At 49.7% G+C, this 13905-nt stretch overlaps 3 protein-coding genes across 4 annotated transcripts; 1 reads left to right on the forward strand and 2 right to left on the reverse strand.

The window, feature by feature from the left end:
* Nucleotides 1-593: 593 nt before the first annotated feature.
* On the reverse strand, nucleotides 594-8587 carry LOC118502585 (ubiquitin carboxyl-terminal hydrolase 20). Of its 2 annotated transcripts, none has more exons than XM_036034930.1 (6): nucleotides 7253-8587; nucleotides 4394-6681; nucleotides 4047-4335; nucleotides 3637-3972; nucleotides 2766-3408; nucleotides 594-2666 (listed from the first exon to the last, which is right to left on the reverse strand). In XM_036034930.1, the coding sequence occupies exons 1-6, from the start codon at nucleotides 7316-7318 to the stop codon at nucleotides 1996-1998; spliced, it is 4293 nt and encodes a 1430-aa protein (XP_035890823.1). In that variant the 5' UTR covers nucleotides 7319-8587; the 3' UTR covers nucleotides 594-1995. The 2 variants fall into 2 exon arrangements, with proteins under 2 accessions (XP_035890823.1, XP_035890822.1); XM_036034929.1 differs by having other exon boundaries at nucleotides 2766-3414.
* A 296-nt stretch (nucleotides 8588-8883) lies between these two features.
* LOC118502587 (UPF0183 protein CG7083) lies at nucleotides 8884-12968 on the forward strand. Its single transcript, XM_036034938.1, has 4 exons — nucleotides 8884-9155; nucleotides 10141-10223; nucleotides 10304-11148; nucleotides 11282-12968. The coding sequence occupies exons 1-4, from the start codon at nucleotides 9086-9088 to the stop codon at nucleotides 11688-11690; spliced, it is 1407 nt and encodes a 468-aa protein (XP_035890831.1). The 5' UTR covers nucleotides 8884-9085; the 3' UTR covers nucleotides 11691-12968.
* A 61-nt stretch (nucleotides 12969-13029) lies between these two features.
* LOC118502588 (NADH dehydrogenase [ubiquinone] 1 alpha subcomplex assembly factor 3) lies at nucleotides 13030-13897 on the reverse strand. Its single transcript, XM_036034939.1, has 2 exons — nucleotides 13722-13897; nucleotides 13030-13632 (listed from the first exon to the last, which is right to left on the reverse strand). The coding sequence occupies exons 1-2, from the start codon at nucleotides 13778-13780 to the stop codon at nucleotides 13122-13124; spliced, it is 570 nt and encodes a 189-aa protein (XP_035890832.1). The 5' UTR covers nucleotides 13781-13897; the 3' UTR covers nucleotides 13030-13121.
* Nucleotides 13898-13905: the final 8 nt, after the last annotated feature.

Here is a 13905-nt window from a genome sequence, read left to right on the forward strand (position 1 = left end):
TATGGAGGGTTGTGGCAACCGTCGGCTGTCAAATCATTTGGAGCAGCTGTCAAATGGCCGTTTGCTTGTGTGTGAATGTTTGGGGTTGCGGGTTTTTTTTTACTAAAATCCGTTTTTTACGTATTTTCACAAATTCTAATTACAGTATCGTATTGTTCCCCACAACTTGTAACAATTTGATTTTTCTAACGATTTTCCGCAAATGTTCAAAAACGTGCGCCTACGTGACTCCAAACATGCATATCAGCATGGTATGGGATCTAGGCTCCCCTATTTCTAGGTGGAAATTAGGGCAATCTGATAAATAAGGAAGAAGAAAGCAAATCAAGAAAACCTTCCGGTTCTGATGAAATGAGTGAAAAGAATGTTTATTTTTACAAATTTAAAAATTTGCACTCCAAATCTTCGTGTAGTGATATTGATGTATAGTTTTAAATATTTCTTCAAATAAATAAGAAAAATAGGAATAAAGAACCATTTCCCGTGCTCCAACAAGCACCATTAAACCTGAAGCGATTTTAACGTACAATCATGGCCAAATCCTCCTTCACAATCATTGATGATTTCGGAAAAATACACAACAAAAAACAGTTTTCTTTTTTTTCTTTGGAATTGGTAAACTTTGTAGTTTGTAGCTGTTTTATTCATGTTCAAGAGGTGCATGCGAATTTGGAACCCGGAAAAACGCTACAGAGCATTCACACCGGCGGACTCCTCAAGCCAGGCAGTCGAGCATTGCCTCCTGATCCCGGTTTTTTGTTTCAATTCTTCCTATAGCACGAAATTGCCGAATGAATCGCTCTTGGCTGATTTAAATCTACCTGTATATCATTACAACCTAACCGCAACCGTAATAGTTTACAGAAATACCATCCCAGAAATGCGTATCACGTCCTAGAGCCCTTCCTAATCACCCGAATGATGCTGAACAGTGTGTGTGTGTATGAACGTTTGAACCATTTTTGTTTTAAATCACAAGATTAAACTAATCATAACATCTAAACCGTTGCTGTGTCCCTGCCCTGCCTTGGGAGAGAATTGGCTTTTTTGCAATTTTAAACTCTACTACCTACCAAGCACCGAATCCGAAACGGAATGAGTTCCTTAACCCACTTTTCCCCTAAAAATTACAAGACTTGGGGGGCCTAGGCCCTAGAGCAGAAAGGAGTGCTTTACTCTGTATTTGTGTTGAATGTTTAATTTGATGTTTGTTTTTTCCCGTACCACCGCGAGGGTCGTATCTGTGCATCACTAATTGCTTTTCGATAGTTTCTAATTTTGCATTTTGCTTTCCTCTTTTTGGCTTCACATTTTATCCACACAGAAATCATCGTTTTGTTTTTCAAGACGTACGGCCTAGCCGTTCTTTCTGCGCACTCTACTGGTACACCGAGAGGCTTCCATCGGGAACCTCAACACAACACAACAAACGAAGGTGAACGAAGTAAGGATAGTAAGAAACAGACGGTAAATACAACTAACTTATAGCCAACACGAGACAAGAAAAACATTGCACAACAACTAACTTGCAACTTCCACTTACACGTAAACCCTTTAAGCGTTCTAAATCGTCGTCGAGAACATAAATCGTTGTTTAAATAAATATGAATATCTAAACAATGCGCGCTGGCTGCTGCTTACTCACTATTTCTAAGCAAACCCCGTCCCGTAATCCCACAGTTAAAGCCCTCCCATTTATTGGTAAGAATAAAATGGTTAAACTAACGTTCGATAAGCATAGAAGGGCAGTAAAGGACGAATGAATAAAATGGAATTATTATTCAACCAACTAACACACTTGGGCACACCAATACCAGGGAGATGGAAGATGGCTCTTCCACCAGACGAAAGCTAACCCGGAAAAAGAACTGCATAATTACTGTAAAACGTAACCATTCTAACGAAGAAATGCGATATACGAAAATGTTTCACCAGCTCCCGCCCCCGCTTCGCGCTTCATCGTAGCGATGGAAAGCGGAAACGACGCAACCGTTCTCATTTCACGCCCTCACCATCCTCACCACCGACATGCTCACTAACGCCATTCAGCGCTAACGGTATCACCGTGGCACCGCCGTCATCGTCGGCACCATCGCCCCCGTCAATCAGCGTCCCATTGCGTCCACGTGCACCGCTGCTGCCCGACTTTCGGCCGGCCAACTTTTTCATATACTTCATCTTTAGCTTCCGCCGGCCGAGTGACATACCTCCGGCAATTTTCTCCGTCACCGAGCCGGCGGACAGTGTGTCCGCGCCGGTTGGACGATGGTGTCCCTTGCGGGACGACGTTTTGGCACTGGAAGTGGTCGAGGGCAAAGAGCTGCTGCCAGTTTTGCTATCATTGTCGTCCTCGCGTAACTCTGCGTCCTGATCGTGGCTGTTTGCACTGCTACTGTTGGTCGGCGTCGGATCTACGGTCGGTTGCGCTAGTGATAGCAGTGACGCTAGCTCGTCCACAGTCATTTTGCTGGTGGTCGTTTGTCCGGCGAAAGTAGGAACGGAGACGGAGCTGGAAATGGAGCGTCCTCCTCCATTCATGCCCACGGTAGAGATCGAATGAAAGGATAATGATTCTGTCCGTGGAAGTGTCGAGTTAGTGTCGGGACCCACAGCAGTAGCGTCTTTTCCTCCGTTGGCGTAATCGTTTGATGAGCTTTGATATTTGCCTAAAAAAACCAAAGGTTGCGAAATTACGTTACACCATCGCTCCAGGAAGGCAGCAAGCTGTAGTTTATTTAATTAGGATTCCGTTCGCTTTCGCTTACCTTCGGGGCCAAAGAAACCGTTCGCCTTCATCAGGCTACCGCGGTGTCTTCGATCCTTTTTGCTGCCAATCTCCAGATGCTCTACACCGCGTACAGCGGCACTGACCGCAGCTGTCGCCGTGTTGCCCGCTCCTGTACCATCGCCATTCATCACCGGAATTGCCTCCGACTGATGCTTACCGCTCACCGGGTGCTGCTGTTTGCGTTTGAAGCCCGTTGGCATGGTTGCGTCAGACGGTCCGGACGTTTTGCCGCCCGGCTCATGACGGCGCGATGAACCCGTAGTCTTTGTGTGTGTCTTCCGCTTGGAGGTAGGGGCGAATGATTGCTGCTTCATGGAGCTGTGCCCATTCTCTTCGCCTAGTTCATCGCCGCTGCTGTCCTCGTCGTGATACGCATCCGTATCCTCAAACGAAACACTTTTCTGTGGCCTCGTAGCGCCAGAAGCGCTTGCCACGTTGCTTGTTGACGTATCCGAATGCTGCTGCTGCTGCTGCTGTGGCGGTGGTGATGGTAACGGCTCGCTTATGGTTACTTCGATCGCTGAATCTTGATCCGTTTGCTTGGTAACGGTGGTCGATCGGACGACTACTGCTTCAGGCGCTGAATATCCTTCTTCTGAAACATCCATGGATTCTGGGACCAGTTCCTGAAAAGGTGTGAATTGTGACAAAACACTCTCGGTCCCTGTTTCCATCGCTCGATATATCCCTTTTGTTGGTGATTTCTTTAGTTGCTGGTACCAATTTCTCTCATTAGAACTATTCTGCATAGTTTTTAGCTAATGAAACGATCGGAGAGAATGCCAAAAGTGGAAAGCGAACCAACAACCAGATCTTCCAACTCACACCACTATCCCAACATAGTTTACCTTTGGTAGCTGTTGCTGTTGTGGCTTTGCTTGCTCCTCTTGCTGGGCGGCCGGTACCTGGTGTAAAACCGGCGGCGGAACCGGATTGCCCTGCAAAACAATTTCCGGCCCACCACCGTAGATGCCGTGGAAAAAGTGCCAAAGGTTCGCGTTTATCTGCGCATAGTCCGAAAACGGACGGACACTCCGCAACGGCACACTGGTGTCGCCCTGGATGGCGATCGATTTGTTTTGAATCGGTCCCGGATCTTCGTTCGTAAGACCACGGGCAAACAGTTGCCACTGGCGAAACCAGGCCATGGAAATTGCATAGATCGTGGTCGGTTTATCGCTAACCTGCAATGGAAAACGCCGTTAGAAAACCATTTTGACCGGTGGTGGATTCGTAGGAGTGGGCCCCCTTTACAAACCTCAACCATCATAGCTACCATAAAGTCGTCATTGTAGGCGGTAAACGTTTCCAGCTCGTAATGCTGCCGGCGGGACAGCGTTTCGGCTGCCTTCTTGCATATGTGGCACGGGAAGATGTGGTTGCACACCGGACCGCCGCCGAATTTTTTGTACAGAAAGTCCCACAAAGCCTGCGGGAATGGCACGACCAGCTTCGAGAAGTGGGACGCTTTGTTCGGCGGAAAGGCACCGTGCGGGCACAGCAACGTCCAATTGTCGATCGGTCCCGGTTCGGCGAATGTATTGAACCTGGAAAGGCGGTATGAGTGGATGAACTTGAGGTGGCACTTTGCTGAAGAATACGTACCGATGAAGCCAATTGCGCGATACGTAAAAGCGAATGTCGGATGCATGCTCCTGCATCGTTAGCAGATTGCTCGCCTGCGCCCGCACCGTGGCCATCTTTGCGTTGTTCTTCCGATAGAAGAACACGTACGCTTCGCAGCTCTGCACGTGTTCCGGCGTAACCTGCGTGACGAGCTGATCGTCAAACTCGAACCACTTGCCGGTCGGTTCGTGTTTCGCGAAGCTCGTATAGTGTCCTCCGCCGACCGTTCCATGATGGCAGATAACGGCGCACAGATCGTACATGGTCACCTCGGATCGGCAATCCTTGTGCAGGTACGGTCTCATATCGAGCCCGTACAGCGGAAACAGCACCGGGCTAGAAATTTTCGAACTGTACGACAGATCGTGCCGGAAACGCTTCAAGTGCACGCACAGCATCTCCGGCAGCGCAAGCACACGCGAGTACTTTACACCGTTGCGCAGCTTGTTGCACCGTTCGCAGCTGTACATGTTGTCGCCCTTTAGCTCGTCCGCACTGAAGAACGCCGCCATACAGTCGTGCAGCGTAACGGCCGGTCCCCAGAACCACGACCGCACCCAACTCCAGAACGGTGAGTTCCAGAACCACCACAGCCAACTGTCGCCGTTCACCGGGTACACCGCGTCCGAGCAGGTAATGCCGCCGCCAGTACTTCCACCCGATCCGCTGCTTGATCCCGCGCCCAAAACGCTTCCGCTCGCACCACTACCGCCAGACGACACGGACGAAACACCGGAGCCCGGGCCGCCTCCCGAAGAGCCCATGCCCGGGTGGGTTTGGTGCAGCACCGCCAGATGATCCTTCCCCGGGATTGGCAACGAAAGATCTTGGAATGTTTCCTCCCGCGTCGAAACCCGATCGCACGTCAAACATTGCACCGACGACAGCAGCTTGCCATCGAAGATATCACTAATGATCGAGCGTTGCGGCAACTTTTCCTTCGTGCTGCCACCATCCGAAGGATCACCGCTTCCGCCTCCACCACCACCACCACCACCACTTCCCGGACTGCCCGACGCACCCCCAATATTCACGCTAGCTGTCGAAACGGTGCTCGCATTCGAGCGATTGCTACCGACGGGCGATTGCTGCCGGACTGAGCTGGACCGTGGAACCGTTCGAACAGCTGGCTGGACCATTCTTTGGTTTACCTCACCACCGAGCCCTGATCCGGGTGGACTCGGCGAGCGGGATGAAAGCTTGCGGAACCGCTTACTGCCAGACAGCTTCGTCGGGGACAGCTGATCGTCGGAAAGGCTCGACCGTTCCGATACACCACTGTCGCACGTTTCATACTCACCCTCCGATTGCGACGGCGTGGGCGACGAGCACGGTGACGGCTGTCCATCCGAATGGTCGTCAAAGTCATCGGCTGCCCCGCGCGCCAGTACCACATCCGGTGGTGGTGGAGCCGTCACCTCCTTCAGCTCCTCGTGCAGCTGATCCATAAAGCAGCGCAAAAACTCTTGCGTGTCGTGCTGCTGGTAGCCACGGAACATCGGATGCACAATGCGGATCCCGCACAGGATGCCGCTCGGCACGACGTACCGCCGGTTTTTGCACCACATCTCGCGGATCAGCTTGTGATAGTGCTTGGCCAAACCGGGCTTCGCGACGGACGGGTTGGTGCCGCCGAGCAGATCCGTCTCGAGAATGGCGCCACAGTCCAGGAAGTAGCCGGTCAGCGGGGGACTGTTGCTTAGCGCTTGCAGGGCCGCATTCATGTAGCACGTGTTGGCAAGATTTTGCAACCCGACCAGCCCGTTCCATTTGCCATGCCGTTCGAAATCGTCCTCCTCGCCGCTGCTATCACAGGAATCGCCGGTCGTTGTGCCACCACCGTAGCCAGCGGACGCGGTGCCACTTCCGGTTGGCGTGGCGCCCGATACGAGCTTGTCCTCGTGTACGATCAACTTGTCATTGTTAACAGACGAATAGCGGCTCGTTTCGCTCGAATCGTTGCTCACCACTGACGTCCGTCGATGGTGGTGATAGTGGTGATGGTGTTGTTGTTGCTGCTGCTGCTGCTGCTGCTGCTGTAGATGCGGATGGGGTTGCGGCTTGGTAAGGAACAGTTCGGACTCGCACAGGTAACACCACACCCGCTGGGAGGACAGGTTCATGTGGATGCAGTGCGCTCGGTTCGATTGGAAGTGGATGGTGCTGTGATCCTTGTACTGTTCCGAACATCCTATATGGAGACAGTTCTTCTGCAGACATATCCACAGGTTTGGTCCGTTGGTTTCGCAATCCGTGCAGGATTCATCCTAAAAATAAAAAACAAAAGTTTTTTAGTGATGATCACTTACAACAGGAAGCAACACGGTGGGAGAAGATTCTTCCAACTATAGACAAAAGGGAACTACCATTCACGCAAAACAAATCGCACCCAAAGACAAGACGCAAACGGTGATGACTGCGCGAATGAACTGCGACCACCGATCGCCAATCGCGGTACAGCAAGAAGCCGATCGTGAATCGTCAAATTAGTAATGCAGGAAGGAGGAGCACAACAATCAAGCCTGTTTTACATATTTTTTGTGAGCTATTGTCGCCTTGAAGCTTTTCTACCAACAGTCGATCCTTCAGAAGGCGACTGGCTGAGCCCGCAGGATAGCCATAAATGCAACACTTGCTGATGGATTTGAGGATTTTTTTTATCAAATCAAGTAGCCTTTTCTTATGGTTTGCAAGCGAGCCCGAGCTGGGCATCATATTGATCAACGAAGGGGCTTTGTTTCTTTGTTTATATCAGCTATTGACAACAACAACAGAAAAAAACGGTTTCTGACACATGCCGCTGCTAGCAGATCGGTGTGGGTGGGGGGCATAACATACCTTTTTCAGCTTGCACAACTCCACCAGCGAGAGCTGCACGATGTTGTGCAGGTGGGCGCATTTCATCGTTGCAGCAGTTTCGGGGCCACGCTGTTCGGGGGCCGCTGCAGTGCTGTTGCCGTACTGAAGACTCTAACTTCGCCCGGGAAAAGACCGATGCAGCGACTCTCTGCAGCTGCACACCGACGATGGCGGATAGGATAAATGTGCGCTGCTGATTACTAGCACCCGGTTTTCCTCCGGACGTCTATGCTTAGTGGTGCCTTGCGGACTGTCCGGTCGGCTCGGTTCAACGAATGGCTTATATAATGCAGCTGCTGCTACTTTCTTCTGTGGTCTGTGCGAGACCCATACGGACGTACAAGTACACCTATGCGAAGCAAGCGTTCCTGCAGTGGAGCAGAGCTTACGAAACACAACATAACACGGCGCGACATTGATAGAACATTATGCACGGTGGACACGATGATGAGGCGGTAGCGCACGGACGGTGGTAGCGGGCACTTGATGGATTTCTGTGCTGTGGCGGTCTGCCTTCTGTTCGGGCGCAAGCTAATCCCGCTGCACGTGCAGTGGGGGGGGTATTCGCAATGCACACGATGTGGTTCGATTTATCGGATTTTTCGCTTCACCGAGCCACAAAATCACCCCAGAATGGATTATCGCGTACGTATCTCGTCAGGATTTTTCGGTGATGATGTAAATCTCTGGATTCGGAACCGAAGCTTCGTAGAATCAATTTGAGCAAATACGAACGTCGAATTCCGCTGCCAACTTTTTTTGTTTTGTTGTAAGTATTCCAGACAAGATGTTTTTGCTACGGAATGTGACGTTTGCACAGCCAATCCTAGCAGGCGGCGATGTTTACGTTGTACGACGATCTTCGTCGATCGATGGAGATGGATGGTACCACAGCTCAGAACAGCTACACACGCAAATAAACCCCCAAATCTTCCGGCAAGGACACACTTCGCTAGACACTAATCAATGCTGGTACTATCATCATCGATCGGTTGCCGATGGTGGGACGACTGTACGCACTTTTTGTTGCTGCGAAAGGCTTGAAATTTATTGCGCAAACAGACTGCTCTACTGCTGTTTCTGCGGGTGCTCTTCAAGGGGGGAGTTCTTGTTGAAGCACTTGGGGCACGGCACGTCTACGGGTTTATTGCATCCCGGATGCGCCCGGGGACGTACAAAAAGCACACTAGACAACACTCACATCGACGACCACAGGGACTCACAAGCTGACCGTGCAAAATTGGTAAATTATGATGAGATACGATTTTACACTGACCCCTGCTGCACCATTTTTTCGGTTGACAGTTCGCTCTCGGTGACAGTGGAACGAATGATGCCCGATGCGCATTTTTGACAGCCATTTGTTAGGTGCTACGGGCCTGAATGCAGCTTGCAACACGTGAAGAGTTATTTAAATTCTAGAGAGTCGGGTGATAGAAAGTTACAAGAGTGAACTATCCTTTTTCCGTGTTTGGCAAATGCATGGTAAAATTTAAAACGAACCCAACCGTTCTCCTTTTGTGGTGCCATATATACACCTTGACCCAACACCAAACCAGCCTAGCACGCCCAAACGTCAAATGGCAATTCTGTGACGGTGCTGTCAAAAACGTTACACCTTGGTCCAGCCTTCGCAGAAACATTGTTTGAGTGTGTAGCATTAAAAACAAAGAAAACTGCGTAAAAGAGTTACGAAGTGTGAAAAAGTCCGTTTTGCTGTGTTTTCTACGTGCCAGTCGTGAACAGAAAAGTGTTTTCCCGTTCTACATAGTCCTTTGCTTTGCATTAACGTACCACAGCTCGCAACATACGATGCTCGATCTCGAAGTTACTCCAGAGCGTTCGCTCGGTTCGACCACCGAGAATTGGGAATTTGTTCTCGGTAAGCTCGCCCTCCTCCTCCCCCCCAAGCAAGAGCAACAGAACCAAACTCCGAACTGGCATCTCCTGGTGAATGATGAAACACCTGAAATTGCGTGTGTGTGTTTACTTGCGATTGCGAATGATGTGTGTTTGGTCAGCCGTCTGTGATTATGATTAATTCAATTTTCCCCAACACACCCAACAAGGTGGAAAACAAATGAACGCGAAGAAAAAGAATAAAGGGTCACACACACAAAAAACGGAATTACTTACGCAGCTTTTGTTGACACCAAAAGCGCGTAGTTCATTTTGCAATCCACTCTTCTCTCTCTCGCTCTTTCTCTCTACCCGCCCAGGGAGTGTGACCTTGGAAAGGGAAGGCAGTTTAGCAAATTGAACCTACGTTGGTCCCAAAATGGCCCCTTTCGATCATTCGCGAAAGCAAACGCGCATTTGCTTCGCGAAGTTCGCATTTTCCATCCGTACTAGGCGCTACCAAAGCCAGCCAATCCGAGTAGCATTCGATTCCTTTTGTTGTGTGTTGTTTCTTCTTTTTACTTTTGTGGGTTGGGACGATCTGTGTGTATGCGCTCGGTTGCCCCTGTGTGTGTGTGTGTGTGTGCGAAAAAAGCTCCCTGCTACACTGTGTAAAAGCGCGTCATACGCATCCATCAGATGGCAACAGATGTGAGTGTGGTGGTGAGAACGTGTTTGCTGAATGTGTTGCTATGCTACCAACACTGTGACATGCAATCAGCTGACAGTCTGTTTGAGATTGCGTGATGCATACGAGAAGCAAAATAAACAACACAGCTGCGCGATATCGCGTTCGCCGTTTTGCTTGTGTACTTTTTTTTCCTCCTGTTTTCTGTTTGTTTCTATAAGATAATGAGGAAACGGAAGTACGTTATTATCGTAGCCGTGGTAAAAAACGGAGATTTTAGCTCTCGTTTCATTTTTCGATTCAAAAAGTTAAATTATTTCTCGTCTGTTTGCTTTTTTAGGGATGCATTTTTCTCAAGCAGTTGCCATCATACAGTCTCAAGTAGGAATTATAAAGGGTGTACAGGTGCTTTATTCCGATACGGTAAGTGCTTTCTCGCCACAGGTTAGCGTGTATCGTGTTTCACTTACTCTTAACACGACCATCGTCGTCCTCTCTTGCAGAATCCGCTCAACGTAGACATAGTCATAAACATGCCCCAGGATGGTATCCGCCTCATATTCGACCCGGTGCAGCAGCGGTTGAAGACGATCGAAGTGTTTAACATGCAGCTGGTCAAGCTAAAGTACTGCTCCATGCCGTTCAACTCGCCCGAGGTTGTGCCATCGATTGAAGAGATCGAACATTCGTTCGGTGCCACGCACCCGGGCGTGTACGATGCCGCCAAGCAGCTGTTTGCGTTGCACTTCCGGGGCCTCAGCTTCTACTTCCCGGTCGACAGCAAGCTGCAGCCCGGCTACGCGCACGGGCTCGGTTCGCTTCACTTTCCCAGCGGTGCCTCACCGGTCGTTTCCAAAATGGCCATCTATTCGGGCGTCAATGTGATCGATAGCCGGCCGCCGCCCCTCCCGCTTTCCTGCTACCACCAGCAGCTGTACCTGGAGGCGGCCACCGTGCTACGCAGCAGTGCGCACGGTACGCGAGGGTTGCGGTTGCAGCTGTACACGGAAGGATCGATCCGCACGCTGGAACCGAGAAAGCAGTGCCTAACGCGCGAAATTTTGTTCGGCGACAGCTGCCAGGACGTGGCGAGCAATCTCGGCGCACCGTCGAGGGTGTTTTTCAAGAGTGAAGACAAAATGAAAATCCATTCCCCGAGCGCCCACCGACGTGTTCAATCGAAACGGAGTGACTTCTTCTTCAACTACTTCACGCTCGGCATCGACGTGCTGTTCGATGCGCGCACGCACAAAACGAAGAAGATCATCATGCATACGAACTACCCGGGCCATTACAATTTCAACATGTACCATCGGTGCGAGTTTCAGCTGGAGCTGGCAGCGGACAAGTAAGTGGCTAAGCCCCCTTTATTGGATGTTCTGTATTGTCTTTCCATATTTCCATCGCATAAATCGTATCGTTTTAATAATATTTTTCTTATAAGCGATTAATTCTTACTATGTTGATTCTTTTCCTCCCAGGGTCACCGAAGATGCCCCACTGGATGCACCGGTTACGATAACGGCCTACTCCAAGTGGGACACAATTGCGTCCCGTCTAGCACCGGCCGAGCGGCCCGTCGTGCTGCACCGTGTCGGGTCGACCAATACGGCGAACGTGTTCGGCTCGACGTTCAGCTACGGGTACCAGGACATCATTTTCGAGGTGATGCCAAACAATTACATCGCCTCGGTTACGCTTTACCAGCCGGCAAACCCTTACCATGTGGCCGACTGGAGTACCAGCACCGCCGTCACCATCACCACCGGTCACAGTAGTAGCGTCGGAAGCAGCAGCATAACGGCAGCAGCCAGCAGCAGTAGCACTGGTCGGAACGTGCTGCTCCAGGATGCCAAGCCAAATCAGGCCAACATTCGCATTACCGCATGACCGACGACGCCGAAGACGGCCGGTCGGAGCGGTGAAACAACCGGTGGCAACCGGCGGGGGAACTAAACCCTTCTACAAAACATCGCGGGCGTGGTGTCTGTAAGTTGTTTACCGCGCTCTCTTCACACACACACAAACACACACACACACATCGGCTTCAGCATGATGCAAACATCACCCCATCACTCGTCGGTCGTCATGCAAATCACCTCTCATGAACCTGCAGTATAAAAAGCTCCACGATTTGGCGGAGCCAAACAGAACACACAAAACAAATGGAAACTTAAAAGGCGAATTCAATCGAAACAAAAAGCACCAATTGCATGGGCATAATATTAAAGTAGGATGTATTTGAAACCGCCGACCCTTCTTTTCACATTGGATCGAATCGAATCGGCCAATCTCCGGTCGGTCGTACGCTATCAATCGTTGTGCTGCTCCTCTTCCGTTTTGTGGGGGTTGTTGTTGTTTTTTCGTTAACCTCGGGGCAAAAGAAACTGTATGTCCGATTTTGTTTCATTTTTCACCAATTTTTTTTTTCGATTGTTTTCTTTGTTAATGTCGATTCTTTTCTTTTCTAAATACATATAACCTACACGTGTAATGGGTTAGGATGCAAGAAGAAGTAATAGGAAGTGTTTCAAACGGTTGCTTCCGTTGCTTGTATTCATTTGGCCAGGCGGGAAGAAGGGTCTAGCGGTCGCATGAAACGTCCGCATAGGTCGAAAGCGTACGAGCGGATCTAGTTGGTTACTAATTCCAATTTATTGAATAGCTTTAAGAGCGTTGATGCATAACACAACACAAACAAATAAACAAAACAAAAAAGTTAAAAAACGGAGAAAAAGAAACATAAGCTAAGGGTGATAAAAAAAAGAAGCATGCAGCTGAAAACGGGAACTCATCAACACTAAATGCTACCAAAAAATGTACGTAAACAGTGTGAAAATGTTTTCCAGCGCAGTGCAGTGCGAACAGCAGCAGTAATGGGGACCGTTGGCCACCTAAAGCTGGCCTCAATGCAGAGTCACGGTGGTCAATCGTAACGGTCCCGGCACCCTGTTCTACTGCTGCGCTGCTACGGGAATCATTCATTAGAAACGAGAGAGAGAGAGAGAGAGAGAGAGAGAGGGAGAGAGAAAGTGAAAAAAAACACCGAACCGCCGGAAAGCGATAATTGTGATTTAAAATATCTTTTTATGTACGTGTGAAAAGATACCATAAAAATATTAAAAAAGGAAGAAAGAAAATAAAAAATAGATTTATTATAAGTAAGGACTCTTAAATTTTGCGTGTTTCATTTTATTGTGATATATCGGTTAAAAAGAGCTCGGGAGAATTGTTCTGCAAACAGTGGCAGTCTACACTGAAAATGGTACTAGCTTTATTATTATGTACAGAAGCGTGCGCCTACCCCCAGCAGATTGTCACCTATTTGTCCGCTACCTCAAACGATCGGCTAACCTGGATCTGTTTCCGCATCAAATCGTCCTCGTTCACGCGTATTGTCATGGGAGGGATCAGTGCTGCGGCAACGACCCGGTTTTCCGCGTTCAGGAAATTAAACGTCGAACAGGCCTGCTCCGTACCGAGCACCTCCACGTTAATCTTGTACCGTTTCATAAAATCTATAATCTTCTTCGAGAAGGCGGGCGTTATCGTGTGATCCCCGATGCCCACCACAAGCACATCGATTTTGGGCTCAATCGCGCAGAACAAGCTTAGCGAGGCGTCGTTAATGTCCTCGTGGCTTTCGACGTTCCACGAGAGTACGGTGCGGGAGAAGATGGCCATCGGCCCGATCACGACCATATCGTTGTTCAGCCGGAACCCGTACTGGCTGTAGGAATTTATCATCAGGCCCGCGTCCGCCTCCTTGTTCAGGATCGTCACAGACGTTTTGCCATCGCTTTCGTACGTTGACCGGCGTGCCAGGGATGTGCTGCAGAAAACGGAACGGACCGCAATCGAAACATTACATAAAACGGATCACGAGCGGGTCGGGTGCAGTGGTGCACAGCACCCACCTACCAGATGGTTCTTCGCAACGATTGGTGAGCAATTCTGCCCACTCCCTGCAGAACGTTCATGGTTTATTCGCGAAAAGTATTGGAAGCACCGCCTGAATTCTTCACCGACGCACCGAACGCACGAATTGCGTTCACTTGGGAAATGTTTACAAATTGTGCGATGGATCTGTCAAACGAAAAGTCCG

Source organism: Anopheles stephensi, chromosome 2 (genome assembly GCF_013141755.1).
Source record: "Anopheles stephensi strain Indian chromosome 2, UCI_ANSTEP_V1.0, whole genome shotgun sequence".
NCBI lineage: Eukaryota > Metazoa > Arthropoda > Insecta > Diptera > Culicidae > Anopheles > Anopheles stephensi.